The 19,112-nt window shown below is 42.7% G+C and overlaps 1 protein-coding gene across 3 annotated transcripts; it reads left to right on the top strand.

The window, feature by feature from the left end:
- The first annotated feature begins 154 nt into the window (after nucleotides 1-154).
- On the top strand, nucleotides 155-16,443 carry ube2r2 (ubiquitin-conjugating enzyme E2R 2). Of its 3 annotated transcripts, XR_013965999.1 has the most exons (7): nucleotides 155-767; nucleotides 1,674-1,867; nucleotides 9,442-9,528; nucleotides 10,792-10,889; nucleotides 11,862-11,996; nucleotides 12,367-14,140; nucleotides 15,208-16,443. XR_013965999.1 is itself a non-coding variant. In XM_080792388.1 (6 exons), the coding sequence occupies exons 2-6, from the start codon at nucleotides 1,691-1,693 to the stop codon at nucleotides 12,659-12,661; spliced, it is 792 nt and encodes a 263-aa protein (XP_080648514.1). In that variant the 5' UTR covers nucleotides 155-767; nucleotides 1,669-1,690; the 3' UTR covers nucleotides 12,662-16,443. The 3 variants fall into 3 exon arrangements, 2 of the variants coding, with proteins under 2 accessions (XP_080648514.1, XP_080648513.1); XM_080792388.1 differs by having other exon boundaries at nucleotides 1,669-1,867; nucleotides 12,367-16,443; XM_080792387.1 differs by having other exon boundaries at nucleotides 12,367-16,443.
- The last annotated feature ends 2,669 nt before the right edge of the window (nucleotides 16,444-19,112 follow it).

A 19,112-nucleotide genomic window follows, 5' to 3' on the forward strand; every position in this document is an offset into this window, starting at 1 on the left:
ATAGTGTATGTGTGTGTGTGTGTGTGTGTGTGTGTGTGTGTGTGCGCGCGCGTGTATGCGTGCGCACGCGCGCGCCGCACGCACATCGCGTTCAGCAGCAGCAATAACGTCCTTACGTCACAGACACGCGCAATGATAGCCGGAAGCATCGATACTGAGCAGCAGCAGCAGCAGGAGAAGGAAAAACAAATCGATAAAAAAAATGTCAGTATAATTCGCGAGTGTTAAAGAAAAAACCCCATTCACGTTGGAGGCTGTTGATCGTAGCGAGAGGGAAGCGTGGATGTTAGTGTTGGCGTTCAACGTGGAGTCCGTTTGATGGCCAGTGTGAGATGAAGTTTATAGTTCCTGTGTGTTCAGGAGCTTTATAGCTGACGTGTGGAGAAGTTGAGACCGAACCGCACCGTCCGCCACCACAACAACAACAAACATAAACAAAACAGCTTGATCCAAGGACGGTTGGTTGCGGGGCTGGAGCAATAATAATGCCAGCTGTTCTGATCCCGAGGATGGTGATCTATATGGAATAATATCCTAACTTAAAAACTGGATCCTTGGGGGTTTTTTTTGTTCCATGTCAATTTTGTCAACACGTGAACCCCCACAAAGAATTGTTTTTTTTGGGAAGCAGGCAGCACCAAACGCGAGGGGAAAAGAATAGTCTGCCATTGACTCTTCCAACATACAGGCTGGATATTATGAATCTAACCTGAACATTTCGACAGAACGATTACACGTACTAAAGTACAAGGAGAGAGAGAGCCGAGGTAATGATTCCGCTTTGCCTCCACTGGGCCTGCTTGCTTGCCACTGACTTTGGTTAGCTGGGCCAGGCCACATAGTCCGTGGATTCATTATCAATCATGTCAGTTAATTAAATTAAGTTTACCCATTCGGGTTTGATGTTGCTTCTATATTCCTAATTTCATAGTGTTCAAACATTGTAGCCTTATACAAATCTGCTGTATTTTAACCACTTTCAACCTGGCGTCCCAACATTTTCTTTTGTAGTTTTCTTTCCCAATCTATTGACTTAAAGGGACACTTCGCCCTTTTTGCAAAAAAATAAATATCTTAATGACGTTTAGAAGATCTAGAACACTTTCCTGGGGGTCTTTATGTGTAATATGTGGTTTTAGGTTAGATTTTAGCAGTGAGACCAGTGTTTATGATGTCATGGACACTGGGCTCACTTCCTTCCTGGACTACAGTAAGAGGCGGAGGCCGAGGGCTGTTCCCCCTATCTACAAGGAGGAGCAGTGTACCAAAGCATTATGGGAATTGTAGTCCAGGAAGGAAGTGAGCCCACTGTCGATGACATCAGAGACACTGGGCTCACTGCTAAAATATATAAAACCACATATTACACACATAAAGACCCCCAGGGAAGTGTTCTAAATCTTCTAAATGTCATTAACATATATTTATTTTGCAAAAAGGGTGAAGTTCCCCTTTAAGGCCTATTCATATTCATATATCCCTTTAAATAACAGATCTACTACACGCTCTGAGCTCGTAGATCAGCCAATTCATAAAAAATATTGCTTACGTCTAAAGTGAATATTTTAAATACAGTACTACAGTTCCATGCTTTTGTGAAGTTGTGACTCGTGAGAGAATAATAATAATAATAAAAATAAATGTGCCCTTTCCCTTCTGGTGGTTGAGATCAGACGTGGGATTCGCGAGCATGGCCCACCAAGCGACCCCCAGCTCCCAGAAGGCCCTGATGATGGAGCTCAAGTCCCTGCAGGAACAGCCCGTGGAGGGCTTCCGCATCGGCCTGGTGGAGGAGTCTGACCTGTACAACTGGGAGGTGGCCATCTTTGGACCCCCCAATACGCTCTACGAGGGGGGCTACTTCAAGGTGAGGTGGTGGTGAACCCAGGTTATAGGCGCCCGGGGGAGGGGGGTTTGGGGGGGTCATTTGGGCCTGAATGCCCCTGTACTATTTTGCATGCCATGGTCTAGCAACGTTTCCATTTTTGCTGTGCAATAGTCGTGTATTGGCTTCATACGTGCAGTAACTGCAGTTGCCCTATTAGTCTCAACTCGATCAAGGTGTAAGACGGGCTAATAATACACAACAAAATATAATAACTTAGTACTTTTTACGTCCTGACGCACCACTGACTGACCCAGGGGCGGGTTAGGATGGGATGTGTGAAGATCAGGGCCTTTTACGTACATGTTGCGTCGATGGATGGATTGATTCATTGATTGATTACTTAGTTTATTTTTGATAAATGAACAACATAACCAAAAAAAGGAAAGAAAAAACCAGGTCATGGGTCATAGTCAGTGTGAGAAGCACTGTCTGTTACACCTAAAATCCACTGTCGTGTTCGTCTGCTACACTTCAGTCACACAGAGCATTCTAATCCGGAGAGGTATGGGTATGAAAATATTTGATAAAAGGTCTCCAACCATGCCTTAGAAAAGCCTTCTGTGGTTCCCCTGAGATAGTTTAGAATGTTCTAAGCTTAAAGGACAACTTTAGTTTTTTTCAACCAAGGTTCATGTTGGTTGTTATTAGAGTAACTAAAAGGTGAGTGTTCATTTTCTTTCATTTGCTGCTTTCTTTTGTTTTAGGGATTTTAGCAGTTTTTGACAGGGGGGCGGGGGCATTCGAGCATGGGGCTAAATATGTATTTCTTTACAAAATGTTATGGCGATTTCTTTTTTTATTATTTACTATAGTCCTACTAGACTCCAAGAAATTACATCTGGCCACAAAAGATCACAGGATCTATTGAATGTGACAAACTGACATATTGAGCCTATACACACAGTGTGGCTTCCCCCCAGTAGACTACCTTCATATTCAGTAGATCCTGTGATCTTCCGTGGCCAGATGTAATTTCCTGGGATCTAGTAGGACTATAGTAAATAATCAACAAATAAATCACCATAAAATGTTGTACAAAAATACATATTTAGCCCCATGCTGAATGCCCCCGCCCCCCTGTCAAAAACAGCTAAAATCCCTAAAACGAAAGAAAGAAGCGAATGAAAAAAAAAGTACACTCATCTTTTACTTTCTCTGATAACAACCTAAAACATGAACCTTGGTTGACAAAAACTAAAGTTGTCCTTTAAGAAGTACATCACATTATTAAACCAGATTGAATGAAAGGGTGGTTTTGGAGATTTCCAAGATGGTAATATTCTTCTTCTAGCTAAGACGAGTGTTGCAAAAGAAATCTCTAACTAACTGACTCGTATACTGTAAAGGGTTTGATGGTGTGTCAAATATAGCTAGCAATGGACATGGTTGTGCAATTTGTAGAACATCAGACAATGTGTCAAAGACAAGTAGTGACCACCAGAAACGTTGTAACTGCAAGACCAATACTTATGTATGAAGTGTGCTTGTGTCTGGGCACAGCGATCGCACTTTGAGTCGGCCTCAGGATACATTTCAGCCACCCTGGCCTTATTAAGATGAGCTCTATGTACTACTTTCAGACGGTTGAATTAGACTGAGACGTGCCCATGAGGTGGTTTAGTTGACTCTATATAGAGTCAACTAAACGGGCGGCTGTGGCTCAGGAGGTAGTGCAGGTCCAATGATGAAGTGAGGACGCTGGCGTCGACTGTTCGCCGCTTCACCTCCCAATGTATGAATGAATGAACCATTGTAAAGCGCTTTGAGCACTTGGAAAAGCTCTATAAAAATGCCATTCATTATTTATATAAAGCGTCTGCCCACACCACTCATCTGCCAGTTTAGTCCCCAATTCTCTTTCCAATTTATGTTTTAATCATTGCCTATTAGCATCAGTAAGAGATGAGATAAATGTGTAACAAACCCACTCTCAGTTGGTAACATTAGGAGCAGTTTATCCCATTTCTGATTATTAGGAAGATGTGTTAATGAACCGAATACCTGATTGATTGATTATTTATTAACAGTTTGTAGAATTACAGTACATTTCAAGCACAACTCAATACGAAAACTGTTAACTGTGGACGACACCATAAAGCATTACACTTGTTACAATAGGGTCCACCATTTTCAATTCATCATAACATTTAAAGACGTACAAAATGATGGATCTGGAGAAATCTGAAGAAGTCACGGGAGAGATTAAATTCAGCACAGAGGGAAGGAAAACTATGGAATATATTGTCTTTGTAGTATAAGCACCTAATTCCAACATCGTACCACCTATTAAAATGATGAGTCTATGGTAGAAGGAGTGAATAGATTAGTTTTGATCATTGGAGCATGTATAGCTGGTAAAAGGAATTTAATATGATGTCAAAATTGGATCCACATTTTTTTAAGTTGATAATACTATGCTTGCGACCCCACTTTGGGTCGCGACTAGAGATGTCCCGATACTGTATCGGTATCGGAAAGGTATCGGATCGGTTCTTATTTGGTCATATCAATATCGGCAAATATGCCAGTCTAACCACAGATCCGACACAGGGGTAAAGGGTTGACATAGCAGGTAAATAAAATGTTGGGGCATGTTTGAGTTTGCTTTGGAGTTGCCCAAACTACAAGTGCACATTTGAATGAGGAGTCTGCTATAAACATAACACTATTCCCGGTCGGTGGACTTCAAAATAAGATATTTTTCTAAATTATAAATATTATTCTCTGGTATCAGTATTCGGTATCGGCTAACACAGAAATTGTGTTATCGCGATCGGATCGGGGGAAAAAAAGTGTATTGGGACATCCCTGTTCCCTAGTCACGACCCATAGTTTGAGAACCGCTGGCCTAGGGTGTTTTAAGTGGTTAAATGTAGAATTGGCAGCACTAGTGTGAAGCATTCACCTCTGATGCATAGTGGGGATGTTTTTATTTGAAATTGTGTGTAATTATTTAATTTATCTTCCCCCCCCCCCACCCTCTCTTCTCCTGGTCCAGCCCTCTTCCTTTTCTGTATGATGGTTATGCTTCAGATGGCTATTTTTAGCTGTGGGCAGATATAAATGGCACCTCAGCTGAGAGAGAGGGAGAGTAAGGGCACGTTGAGACTTGTGACTTGTCTCCCTTTCCCTTGTCTGTCTTGGTGAATCTTGCTGGCTGCAACTATTGATTATTTATAATCAAGAAGCAGGTTTTAGACGAGTCGTTTTCAATTTGATGTGGAAAGAAATAAAATATATTATGTAATATAAACTAAATCGACTACAAGTCGATTAAGCTTGACTAAGCGACTAAGATTGACTTAGTCGACTAAGCTTGTAGATATGCTATTTGCCCTAATATTAGAAATGTTATAATCGATAACATCTATTAGTTTGATTAACTGTTGCACCCCTATTGTTCATTCTGTTGTCTTTAAAAAACCTTTGATTCAATTTACTTAAACCAAATAGATGTTTTAATGCCTATTGCTTGTTGTGCCACTGTGTATACAGTAGGCTAGTAGAGGAATGCTCAGACTGTCTGCTGGGATTTGGTAGAAGGTACATGACTTGAGCACACGTGATGTATGGATCAATTTGACTAGTGGAGAGCGAGGAAATGATGTACCTTCTAACCATTTGCATTATGTACATACTATGTTGTTTTGCTACTGAATCTGCTTTTTCAGGCAGAAACCTCATATCTCCATATTTCAACCTATGTTTTTTCAGTGGTGCAACCACTCCTATAGACAGCTTTGTGTGTCCCTGGGTCCCTGGCTGGCTTTGTCCGTCCCGTCCGTCCGAGCACGAAAATAGCGTTTGTTTGGTTTTCACCACCAAGTGGCACTGTTGCCCAGCCTAACACACACATTAACTGTATATATGATGAATTCGAGTGCCACAGTACAGTCACAGTACAGTACAGTAGAGGGACCCCCTGGGGACCCCCACACGGTAACTCTGTCATTTCTCAACCATTGCGGACGCGGGGCGGCTCACTGGAACAGGGCCACCCCCCTGGGCGCGTTCCTGGGGGTCTGGATTTTCCGGGGACACCCACAGGGAGTTGCACCACTCACTTCACACGGGTGTGTTGGTTTTTTTTTGTCTAAATTGCCCCACTTCATCATGCAAAAGTGTCACACAAACGTAGCAAATATGCAACCCACATTTTGGAAGTGAAATTGATTCAAGTTTGTGTGTTTTATTGAATCAATGAAAAGTATTGACAAGAGCTTGTGACTAAATCATGACTACATTGCATTCACTGGAACATGGGTTCTTAAAACAAAACACAAAAACCAGTCCAACCATAATGTGTGCAAGTTAAGTCTACTATGTTTAATAGCGTGCCGCTAAAAATGTCCAAAATGTATCATAAACAGGAGGCTGCTCTAAGGTCAGTCATACCTGCGGTGTGTATTTGCCAAGAAGCCACCTGGGACTTTTAGTGTGAGGGCTGATGACACTGACTCAGAGCAGCATTATATTAGAGTGGTGATAGTCCTAAACAGATTAGTATCCTCACAGCTGGTGTGGTTGGTTGCACGCACACACACACACACACACACACACACACACACACACACACACACACACACACACACACACACACACACACACACACACACACACACACACACACACACAGAATTTTCTGCACTATCCGATCTGGGCAGAAGCCATCGACTGATGTCATCATGACTGATGTCATCATCTTTGCATACAATGCAACGCTAGCCACACACACTCAAATGTCAATGTGATTCTTGGTCAGGCATGCCTGGCTGGCACTACGTAACTAACGTTCATATTGTCGAAGTCAAGTAGAAACGTTGTCTATATTTCAACCTTTTATGTAAATCAGTCAGTGCCCAATGCCCATACCACATAAATAATATATCACATGATATATGCAATTTACAGTAATCGATTATTTTGTATTTTGAATGCTTCGGTGGTTGATGTTGCACTTACTGTTTTATATTATTTATGAATGTTTATTTATTCCTAGATCAGTGATTCTCAAGCCTTCTAATATTGAACCAGTTCAGAGTGTTTACACTGAACATAAATTGGTTCAGAAAACTAAAATTTGGTTCAAAACTGCAAACAAAGAAAATGGCTGCCGATTCCGTGAAAGCACCAAAAGGTTCCAAGAATCTCGAACGGAACCAGTTCTAGAATCAATGTTCTTTTGGTGGAAATGGGCCCTGAGAGTATACAAAACGTAGCTTGTGCCTATAAAAACTAGAACATTCTTTTTTTCAATTTCCTGACTGTGACGATATGAAACAGTCCACCAAAGTTGCTTTGTTGTTTGTGACAGTTGGTGACGGACAAGACCAGATTTTTATTTATTTTTTGCAGCAATGTCTTTCTTTTTTTAATCGGAGCAAATTTGCATGGTAGAACGTGGTGGTAGATCCATTCCCAAACAAATCAGCTTGTGCCAATTTAAACAAAGTGATCTCTTGCATCAGCATGCTTTCTGTTGCACAATAGGTTCTTGGATTTCTTTTCTTCACTTGATTTATTGACTCTGTGCATAACTGTAGTCCAGGGTTTCCAAAAGGTGGTGTACCCGTTCTATGTTCCAGTTAATTTACCTATAGCTTTGCTTTGTTTACTAGTCAGTCAGTTTGTTTAGTCATTATGCCAATGAATCCTCCCACTCTACTGTGTTTTCACTGCTGTTTTATCCCACTTATAGGCCAGTCACAATTATTACATCATTCATCGTCTAATCCAGTGGTTCACAAAATCTTTCATGTCAAGGACCCCCAAATTGACACTAATCAGCCCGCGGACCCCATTTGAAAAGATATGCCAGGGACCCCCATAAGAGAAGATTCTTAGGGGCACGGTGGCACAGTTGGTAGTGCTGTCGCCTCACAGCTAGAAGGTCCTGGGTTCGATTCCCGCTCGGGGCGCTGTGGGTGCTGGCGGCGTGTTTCCTCCTCCGCGTCATCAGTGCCCATACCCGAAGGCGGGGTTGGCGAAAGGGCCTTTCTGTGTGGAGTTTGCATGTTCTCCCCGTGTCCCCTAGGGTAGGTACCCTCACAAAAACATGCAGTTATCCTGGTCTCTAAACTGCCTCCCCCTGGCCAGCCGGGGCGCCTGATGGAGGGGAAAGGAACTGGTTGGAATAACGTGTTCCTTCCACGTGCTACGTCCAACCAGGGAAACTCCCCCCTGTCAGGTGTAAAGGAGCAACTTGGACACTCAAGCATGAAGGAAGCATGAGTTAAGTCCGTTGCTCTCCCCAGGTTGGCGGAGGGTGTGTAGAGCCCAGGATCACATTAGATGATTGACACAGGGGTGAAAAATGGGTTACAAAATCGTGGGATAAAAAATATATTTAAAGAATAAGAGAAGATTCTTATGGCTCTAGCAGTGATTCTCAACCCGTTTAATTTCAAGGACCCTCAGTTTGACATGCACATTAGTCTACAGACCCCGATTTAATGGCATTTCTATCTCTGGGACACCCAATTTATATTGTAAAATCAATGTTAATTTAACTCGGAGTGTACAAATGGACCCATAAGGGTCCATTTGGTTCCAAACTCTCATTTAGCTGGGGACCCCCTGGAACTCCCTCAAGGACCCCTGGGGGTCCCCATACCCAACTTTGGGAACCACTGGTCTAATTGCAATTATTTGTGATAATCACAATTATTTTTGCATAATCGTCAAAATTGTTTCCATACATTTTCAAATCAAAATGGCTGATCTACAAGCTTACAACGCGTCACAAAGTGGCACGTTGTAAGCTTTTAGATCAGCTATTTCAGCAATAAGAAAGTATAAAATTATTAAATGTCGGTAATTCTGCCCTGTGCAATTTTTATTTACAATGCCAATAACCCAGTTAAAATTAATCACAATTATTTGTATGACAATCAATCAGCAACTTAAATTTTGGAATCATGACAGCCTGTCTCACCTGCCACTGAGGATCCCCCTCCGAAAGGACATGGCACCTCCCGTCCATCTCCTCCTGACTGGCTCCAGCCTGTAGGAGTACGATGTAGCAGTGAAAGGACATGGCACCTCCCGTCCATCTCCTCCTGACTGGCCCCAGCCTGTAGGAGTACGATGTAGCAGTGAAAGGACATGTCACCTCCCGTCCATCTCCTCCTGACTGGCCCCAGCCTGTAGTAGTACGATGTAGCAGTGAAAGGACATGGCACCTCCCGTCCATCTCCTCCTGACTGGCCCCTGCCTGTAGGAGTACGATGTAGCAGTGAAAGGACATGGCACCTCCCGTCCATCTCCTCCTGACTGGCCCCAGTCTGTAGGAGTACGATGTAGCAGTGAAAGGACATGGCACCTCCCGTCCATCTCCTCCTGACTGGCCCCAGTCTGTAGGAGTACGATGTAGCAGTGACAGATATCACGGTGACCCGCCCCGGCTTCCCTCACCCGAACGGGCCAATCGTTTCCAGTTCAAATCTGCATTTTCCGCTGAGTGAAGGATGTTTGTGTACTGTATGCGCTGTATGTGTTTAAGTACTGCAGCTGTGGGGCAGACAGACCACCAATGTATGTGTTTCCTTTTTCAGGCTCACATCAAGTTTCCAATAGATTATCCGTACTCCCCACCGACATTTCGCTTCCTTACCAAGATGTGGCACCCCAATATCTATGAGGTAACACTTTTTTTTTATTATACCTTCTTTTTGTGTGCTGTTGCTCTTTATTATACCTGTTCTGGTGCCTGTGCTGTTAGTTAAAATCAGTAATTTAGCTTCACCAACAACATGATCCTTTCAAGGCAGCTGCTGTGTATGACTATACCCTTAACTCTTCATTTCATCCACATTATCGTCCCGACTTTGGACATAAAAATTGTGAAAATAGAAGATCTACAAGCTTACAGCCTGGCATGGCGATAAACTGTGAGCTGTGCAGGAGGATGCCATACGGACACCAGTCTTAAAACCCATTTTGGGCGGGAACCCCTTTTGGTGTTAGCATTATGTTATGCTTTAGCTATTGAAAAATATCAGATCTACAAGCTCATATCGCGGCACCGGGTGCTGCGCTACGAGCTTGTAGGTCTGCTATTTTTTTTTAAATCGAAGAACGACTGGAACGACATGGAAACATTTCAGAAAACTGTCACGATGTAGAAGACATTTTTAGAATCTGATCTCAGGTCAAAATGGGTTAATGGTGGTGCCAGCTCACGGCAGAAACATCACGAAAGATAAGTCTTAAAAAGACAAAAGAGTGGCCGCACACACTGATAGTAAGCCAAAGTGCCGATTATTATTTATTAGGATGCAGAGTAAGAACCAACGTTTCGGCAGATGCAACTGCCTTCTTCAGAGTATCAAACTGTGAGCTTTCAGATCGGCACAACACCAAAGTATAAAACATAAATTAAACAATAGAGCCACCTTGTTTCATAGGAAGCCTTGAACGATCCATGCACAGTGTGTCAAACTGTTAGGGGACTGCACTGTATTTACCTGTGATATATTATATTTACAGGTTACATGGTTTACCTAAGTCAGGGTTTCCCAAACCTTTTCACGTCAAGGACCCCCAAATTGACAGTAATTGGCTGACGGACCCCCATATGAGAACATCTTTACGGCTCTAGCAGTGATTCTCAACCATTTTAATTTCAACGACCCGCAGTTTTTTATGCAATAGGCCACGGACCCTCTGGGACCTCAATGTATATTGTAAAATCAAAGTTAATTAAACTCTGTGTACAAATGGAACCAAATGGACTCGGTTCCATTTGTACACTCAGAGTTACAGACTCATAAGGCTCCATTTGGTTCCTAGCTATCATTTAGCTGGGGACCCCCTGGAACTCCCTCAAGGCCCCCTGGGTGTCCCCGGACCCCACTTTGGGAAACACTGACCTAAGTGACTGCGTTGAATGTCTTCCTCTCCAGAATGGTGACGTCTGTATCTCCATCCTCCACCCGCCTGTTGACGACCCCCAGAGTGGCGAACTGCCCTCCGAGAGATGGAACCCCACTCAGAACGTTAGGTAAAAACACTCCAGCATTAACCCATTTTGGGGCGGGAAGCCCTTTTTGGTGTTATGCCTTAGCTATTGAAAAATAGCAGATCTACAAGCTCATAGCGTGCCACCAAGTGGCGCGCTACGAGCTTGTAGGTCTGCTATTTTTGAAAAATCGAAGAACGACTGACATAGAAACATAGCTTTTCCAGAAAACTTATCATTTTCAAACAGACATTTTTAGAATCTGATCTCAGGTCAGAATGGGGTTAAACATCCTCTTCTGTGTCCTCCTGTGTGCTGCTAATCTGCCGCGGTGCTGATGTAACACGCGCTGCATCTCGGCTGCCTTTATCAAACTATGAAACATCAGGGACAGGTAGTACCGATAAGAAATGTGTCCCTAATGGGTCATTATGCATGTAACTGGAAAAACAACAATTGTGTGGAAATTAACAATGCATCTGTTGTAGTTGGCATACTTGCATTTCTTTGGTGCATGTCTTGTCAGCATACAGAATGATGGTAAATGGACTGCATTTTTATTTCGTTTTACCTCTCCCGAACCACTGATGAATTTAGAAATTGCAGAGTTACATTTAGAGTTTTCAACTCAACGTTTATTTAGAATTTAATTAACTGTATCAGCAAGATGGCCTCCCCTGAATAGAAGAAAACAACTGAGTACTATACACAGTATGTGAGAGAAAACCTGGTTTGTTCTGTTTTGGCGAGATAAGAGGGAGGAGAACTGTAATAATAATAATTCAATTAGCCTTTATTGTCTCCGAGGAGAAATTTGTCTTGGGCACCAAGAGACAGTGTTATACATTACATACATATACACACACACACACACACACACACGGAGTCAACTTGGTTGGCCCAGTTTAACTTGGTAGGGGAAAGCTATTATGTCATCTGTCAAGGCAAGGAGGTTCACATACTGTATGTACAGTTAAGTAAATGTAGTTGTGTGTGCTTGCGTGTCTTCCATAGGACCATCTTGCTCAGCGTGATCTCGCTGCTCAACGAGCCCAACACCTTCTCCCCGGCCAATGTGGACGCCTCTGTCATGTTCCGAAAGTGGAGAGACAGTAAAGGCAAAGACAAGGAGTACGCCGAGATCATCAGGTAATTAAAGTAGTTGTTCATGCCGAGGCACTGCCCACCCCACTCCAGGTCTGGAAAGTACATTTACTTAATTTTAAGTACTGTACAATTTGGAGGTATTTGATCATTGATTGTTTTTTTGTTTTTTTTGTCTTTTTTGTAGATCTACAAGCTCATAGCGCTGCACCAAGTGCCGCACTACGAGCCTGTAGATCTGCAAATTTTTTTAAATCGTGAAAATGTGTCGCAAATCTTTGAATATTTTTTCAGAGCGAATGTTTTTAAATCAAGTCTTTGCTTCTGGGGGGGTCCCTGGAACAACATATTTTCAGATAGTTCTGGGGGTCCTTGACATGAAAAAGGTTTGAGCACTTCTTTCCGTCGACAACAGGAAGCAGGTGCTGTCGACGGCGGCGGACGCGGAGCGCGACGGCGTGAAGGTGCCCACCACGCTGGCGGAGTACTGCGTCCAGACGCGCGTGCCCTCGCAGGACAGCACGTCCGACCTGCTCTACGACGACCTCTACGACGACGACATGGAGGAGGAGGACGAGAGCGAGGACGAGAGCGAGATGGAGTCCGGCGGCGAGTCGGCCGGCGGCATCGGCGAGGAGGGCGGCACGACGTCGTCGTCCGGCAGACTCTACGTGGACAACCAGGACGACTCCGGCAACGAGGACTCTTGATGATGCTGGCCCCGAGTGGGCGGTCGATCCCGCCCCCCATCCCCACCCCTACCCCTCAAGGCCTATTCATACTCCAGTTTTAAGGTGATGAGGTGACCACCGTAAAGGTAGCCTGGGCACCATTCCATTTCGGGAGCGGATGATATCGCTACGTCATGTTGTAGTATTGTTTTGTAGTCGGCAAGGTGAAAAGGTGATCACCTCATCACCTAAATCTGGCGTATGAATAGGCCTTCACCACCACCACCACCAACCACCCTTTTACCCCAACCCATCGCCACACACACCCTAGTGTGTGGTATTATCGGTCAACGTGTGCGCGCATAACTGTGGCCCGGCTGTTTGTCCATCTCAGATTTGCATAGTTTTATGGAATGACCCGCCGCTGCTCTGTCCACTTTTCATCTTTTGTTCACAATTTTCTTTCTTTCTATTTAGCTGGCTGACCTTTTCTGCTTTCGCCACCCATCCATTTTTTTTGTTTATGTGGACAGTTGTGCAATCTGGCTGTCACATAGTTCACTGGCGAGCTCGTCCCGTCACTCCCCGGGTCGTCCCACTCCTACTATAGGTCAATACATGCTCCTTCTGACGTGAAGTGATAACATTCTTACGTCATTCAGAACTTTTGATGGCTTTTTCTCTCTTCTTTTCGGACACTCCTGCTCCCCTGACTGTTGAAACTATTTTTTTCCATCATCGGAAGGAGCATGTATTGACCTTTTTGGCTTGATTTATACCTAGCGGATGTCACGCACTGAAAATAGTAACATTGTAATCTCTTCGATCACCTAATTTCACTGTTCGACGCCCACTTGCAACCAAGTCTAAATTGGGCATAAGTCAACATACATGCTGTTTCTCTCATCCATAGAATCTTTCATGCCATCACTTTAAAGCGCTGCTTCTCAAAATGGGGTCCAAATGGACCCTTACAGGTCTGTCCCTCTTGAGAGTGTAAAAATGGAACCAAATGGACCCTTTCCATTTGTACACTCTGAGTTAATGGGGGTTCTTGAAATGAAAACGTTTGAGAAGCACTGGTTTAAAGCTCGGCTCCGCCTATAGGTAGGCCTACCTGCACCCACTCCCATCGCTGTGTTTCATCTTTGAACTACGTATGTACCCTCTCCGGCGACCGCTACCAAGTTTCTATACGCCGGTAAAGGGGAAGAACTCGACTCTCCCCTCCCCAGGAGACACTTAGTAAGCGTGTGATCCCCTCTTCCTCCCCTCTCCTCGTGACGCCTCCTCTCTCTGCCTCGTTAAACCTCAGGGCCTCCACGGACTCTCGCCGAGAGAGAGAAAGAGTCAGAGAACCGTTTAACACATGGAATTGCTCCTCACTTCCACCTGCCTTTGCTCTCTTTTCTTTCTGTCTCCATTGGTGGTCACGAGAGGGCAAACTGAAAAGCAACCCTCCAGTCCCACCGCCGTCCCGTTGACGCTCAACTCAAGTTTCTGTCGGTCCTGGACAGGGTATGTTTTTTTTGTTGTTCCCTGTCTCTCCTAGAACAGCAAAATCCTCCCATGTTAACTTTCAGAGTTAACAAATGGATGCAGAGAATGAACACAGAGGATTTAACTGTGCGATATCCTGGAATTAAAATCTTCAGAAACTCTGAAGACATCCACAGAGACTCTCCCCAAACCACCACTGACTTCGTGTTGTGATTGATGTGACAATATCATAACAATCAAGACTGAGAATTGGACATTGTTACTGTCTCACCAAACGATGAATATGTTTGTTATTGAGAGGGACAAACGTAACGTCCAACTCAGCTATACATTAATGAATGAATATTATGACTCTGATGGGCAGTTATTTGTGTGTGTGTGTGGGCGTGTACACGTACAAATTCTAGTATTCATCTTATCACCTCAGAGTAGTTTTTCTTTTCTTTTTCTCTTTTTCCTTTTTTGAAGTTTTCGAGTTTACCCAGTTGACAAAACATTTGATGACATGGCAGCACTGCTCCGGTGCTGTTTACGGGGATTGGCACTGGGTTAGGTTTTTAAAAATGTGTATTAACATTTTCACCATACATGCTGTACCACCAGGCTGAATGATTTGACTAATGTTAGCATTATTATCCCTATGCTGATTTCTACTTTGTTGTATTAAAGTGTCACTCAATGAAAATAATGATTTTCGACAGAATGTTGTTGTACCTAAGATCATGCTTTGGGCATTTCCGCTTTATTTCTCATAGTGACAGTGAGAGGAAAGGAAAGGCGGCAAAGAGAGATAAGTTGACAATGCAGCATGTGCCTTGGGTCAGATTCGAACCCAGTCCAGCTGTGGGAAAGAATATAGCCTTATTTTTGTGATATGCACTCTTACCAGGTGATCTGCCCTGAACAGAATTTTCTTTATTTCAAGTTGAAGATCAGCTATTTTCATCAAGCGGCACAGTCTGCAACAAAGTATAATACACAAGATACGGTCTGCAACAAAGTATAAAATGTAGCCGTAATCAATGAGCCTTTCATAAGTTCTCCAGTTTGACCTGTGTGTTATGACTGTGTGTATGTTTGTTCAGTTCACTAATCCAGTAGCAGAGAGGACCATGCCAAGGAAGTTCAGTTGTACAACTCAACAGCCATTACATTTTTAAACTCGACGGAGCAACGGATGCAGGAGGAAACCTTTTATCTGTGTTGGAATCAACTCTTGGAGGAACCAGACTCATGAATCAGACACTCCAAAGTCTCCACCTCCACCCACAGAAGTGAAAATGTTTCTCAATGCCCTGTTTGAAAACGGTCTAGTATCAGGAGAAACCCTTTCCTAGGCCAGACCATTAATGGATATGATGTCATAGAGCCGTGGGATGTGAAGGGTTGTTTGAGAATGTGTGTCCAATATATGGCGTGATGATGCCTCCCCTTCTTTCTACCCCTCCTTCACAGAGTAAAACAATCAACACAATCAACACTTGGCTAATATTTCAAAGCGATTGCCAGCCATAAAATCTATCTCTTACCTGCCTTTTGAGCCAGGAGTAGTATTTTAGTCATCGATTAACGTTTAAGCTACAACTTGTGATAGCGACTGATGCAAATTGACACAACACATACAGTACATAGTGTCTACTACCACTATTGTATTTTTTGTTGTAAGCCGTGTTCTAAAAGTCTAGATGATAAAGTGATGTTCTCAAAGGGGAGAGGAGAGACAACCACAGGAACTGTATCGAGTTGGACATTAGGATGAAGGGAATGGACAACTCGGACCTAGAGGCTCATTAAAAAAAAAAGACTGGGGTCATGTATCACTTGTGCATTGTTTGTAGGGACAAGACATTCATTTAATCTGTGTGCGTGTGTGCGAGAGCATGTGTTTTTCAAATGAGAGCCAATGTGGTGATGCCTCACAAATGCAAAGACACACACTCACATGTAAAGGACTGAAAACTGACCTGTGTGCAAAATACAAACGGGTCAGCTGTCCAGTCCACACCTATTGATGTTATTGCTGAGATCTTTGTTGGTTTGCTGTTGAATCCTCTTTTCTTTATCTTTTTTTCCGTCTTTGTGTTTGTGAGGATGCAGATGTCATAAACATCATAAAATGTCTATTCTAAAACACATTGTCGCGTTTGTTTGCGATTTAGCTTTGATATTCGTTGTTGAGCCCACTTGTCATGGAAAAAAAATACCCAGCAATTTGTTTTGGAAATGAAATTATGGGAGAGCGTGTGCCGTTTCAGAAGCCTAAGCATACAGTTGTTGTGATGAAGTTGGCAAATTCTTTAATAAAGTAATTTGTCAATGTAGCCTATGGAATCCCATGACTTCATTGAATTTGAGCTTGTAGGATTTCTATGTTTTTGTTATTTTATATGACCCTAAAGAAATCTTGAACAAAGCATGAATGATTATATGAATTGTTGCAACAATGAAGATGAGACTTACACTGGTACAAAACGACACCATGCAGTCCTTCCTTACACTCTTTTAACCCATTTAGAAAGGAGTGAGACCAGTGTTGTTTTTGGCAGCAAGTTTTAGTCATAGTCATAGTCTCTTGAATAGTTTTCAGTTAGTTTTAGTCACATTTTACTAGTCACCCATGGAATGTTTTAGTGTTAGTCTAGTTTTAGTCGACTAAACATCATAAGAATTTAGTCTACTAAATCTACAGTTTATTTAGTCGACTAAAATGTACTTTGGTGGGCCTTGATGCCGTCGTAATGACTGTTTTTACACTTGCTGAAAATAGCCGATCTACAAGCTCACAACGCGTCGTGCTGCAAGTAACGCGTTGTGAGCTTGTAGATCTGCTATTTTCAGCATGCAACCAAGTGTAAAATTACTTATGACTTATACCTTCCTAACATTTTAGTCTAGTTTGTATTTGTTGACAAAACTGTCGGTATATTTAGTCTCAGTTTTTGTTTTAATTTAGTTTCCATTTAGTTTTCGTCAGTGAAAAAAGGTAGTCGACGAACATTTTTCGTCATAGTTTTAGTCGACAAAATCAACACTCTTTGTAAGTGACTCTGAAGTCTGGATAAGAGTATATCAATGCATATAATGACGGTTCCCACCATATGGTGTCAAATTCATTCAAGTTTTAATTATTCTCGAAATTGAAAGTTGAAACAAATGTTCAGTGTCGTCGAGTAATACAATCACAAACATCACAATACATCAGAAGATCAGGAAAAGAAAAACAAAGGGTATACATGTGAATTACATAGGTTTACAAATAAAAAGCTAAAACAAATCTAAAAACAGTTACGTATGTCCCCATAATCCAAGACAGACAGGAACACTGCCTCAACCCTCTTTCTGCTAATGACAGGAAAACTGACTTTATTTCTATACAAAAAGCCAATTTTCTGTCGCAATTTACCAGCAAGGACCTCTACATGGTGTTTAAAAGTAAGTCTCTCATCAGTCTCTCGTCTGTGAGGACTGTGACCTTTTCTATATCGACTCCATTCATAGAAGATATGCGAAATTGCGAATGTCATTATAGGATATATTTTTGGCTCTGGAGAACAACATGAATTTTGTTTTGCTGATGTTCAACATCAATCTGAGACCAATAAGAGCAAGGACTTGTATAGAGTCTGCAGTACAATAATTGACTGTGTCATCTGCATAGAGATGACTACAGTTATTTAAAAATGAGGTGATATTATTTATATAGATACTTTATATAGAAATCTGTGCTACTATCCAGGACCAGGCCTTAACTTCGCTTCACCAGACTTTCATCCAGGCCTAATAACCTACTGTATGACTTACTTCACCAATGGCAACAGAACTAAGGGGCAGTGGATTCTGGCCTGGGGCATGTAAAATATCATCTGAGCAATAAACATATTATTTAGTCTTATCTCCGTACTGCTGTGCTTAACAAGGAATACATTTGACTTCAGAAAAGACATCCATCCGTTTATTCTATTTATGGCATGACATGACATGACAAATGTCTAAAACACAAAGCCAAAGCAAGTGTCAAAATATAATAAAACAGTTGAAAATGGGGGTATAAGTATAAGTTGGAGGTGGTACACCGGTACAGCATTGAGTAAACAGAGCTATGTCACATTGCATCATCTATATTATATAGGCTACAAGCTACAGGCTATATAAAGCTTTTTGAAACACATAGCAATAGCACCAATTATTTACACACTAACGCAATTCAATTCAAAGGGCTTTATTAGAAAACATGTACGTTTACATTGCCAAAGCAGAAAGAACAATACAATCAAAACAAAAATGATGTACATTTGAAGGTCAGAATCTTCAGATCAAATTATATGTACCAAGATCACTCGATGCAGGTATAGTGCAGGAATATACACAATGATTAGTCTTTAGGGTGGTTGTGTTCCATTTCATATCCTTCTCCTATCACAGCAACTCACAAATCTTGCTGCTGTGTTTGCACATTGTTGTACTTCGCCCAGCAGTTATGGGAGTTTTTTTGCCATTGGTCATGTTTTCAAAATCGCTGTGTGTGGTTGTAATCTGTGGGAAGTATGTGTCTCTGATGTCTTGGTACAATGGACAGATGGTTAGGAAGTGTAGCTCGGTTTCCACACACACACACACACACACGCACACACGCACACACACGCACGCACACACACACACACACACACACACACACACACACACACACACACACACACACACACACACACACACACACGCATACGCACACGCAGCGGCATTACGTGCAACAACAAACATGCACGCACGCAACCCGTTTCCTGATCCGCCCCAGACCGGATCCCAAAACCTACAGAGGCAACAGATCCCAGTGACTCAGTGAGACTCGAATATTGTGTCCGTAGGAGACGATTTCATAAACGAGCGCTCGCTAGGAAACCGTCTCCTACGGACACTATATCCGCCAACAGTAGGCGTCATTCAAACGAGAAGGTGACGTCAGACAGGAACTGGGAAAGGAGGAGGTTTTTTT

Source organism: Protomyctophum bolini (genome assembly GCF_963924005.1).
Source record: "Protomyctophum bolini genome assembly, chromosome: 2".
NCBI classification, from domain to species: Eukaryota; Metazoa; Chordata; class Actinopteri; order Myctophiformes; family Myctophidae; genus Protomyctophum; species Protomyctophum bolini.

What these genes read in the sequence shown, in the direction of transcription:
- ube2r2 (XM_080792388.1), top strand. Translation starts at nt 1,691, where the DNA reads ATGGCCCACCAAGCGACCCCCAGCTCCCAGAAGGCCCTGATGATGGAG. An exon ending in ACGAGGGGGGCTACTTCAAG is followed by an intron (nt 1,868 to 9,441) that starts GTGAGGTGGTGG and finishes TTCCTTTTTCAG; the next exon opens with GCTCACATCAAGTTTCCAAT. An exon ending in AACCCCACTCAGAACGTTAG is followed by an intron (nt 10,890 to 11,861) that starts GTAAAAACACTC and finishes TGTCTTCCATAG; the next exon opens with GACCATCTTGCTCAGCGTGA.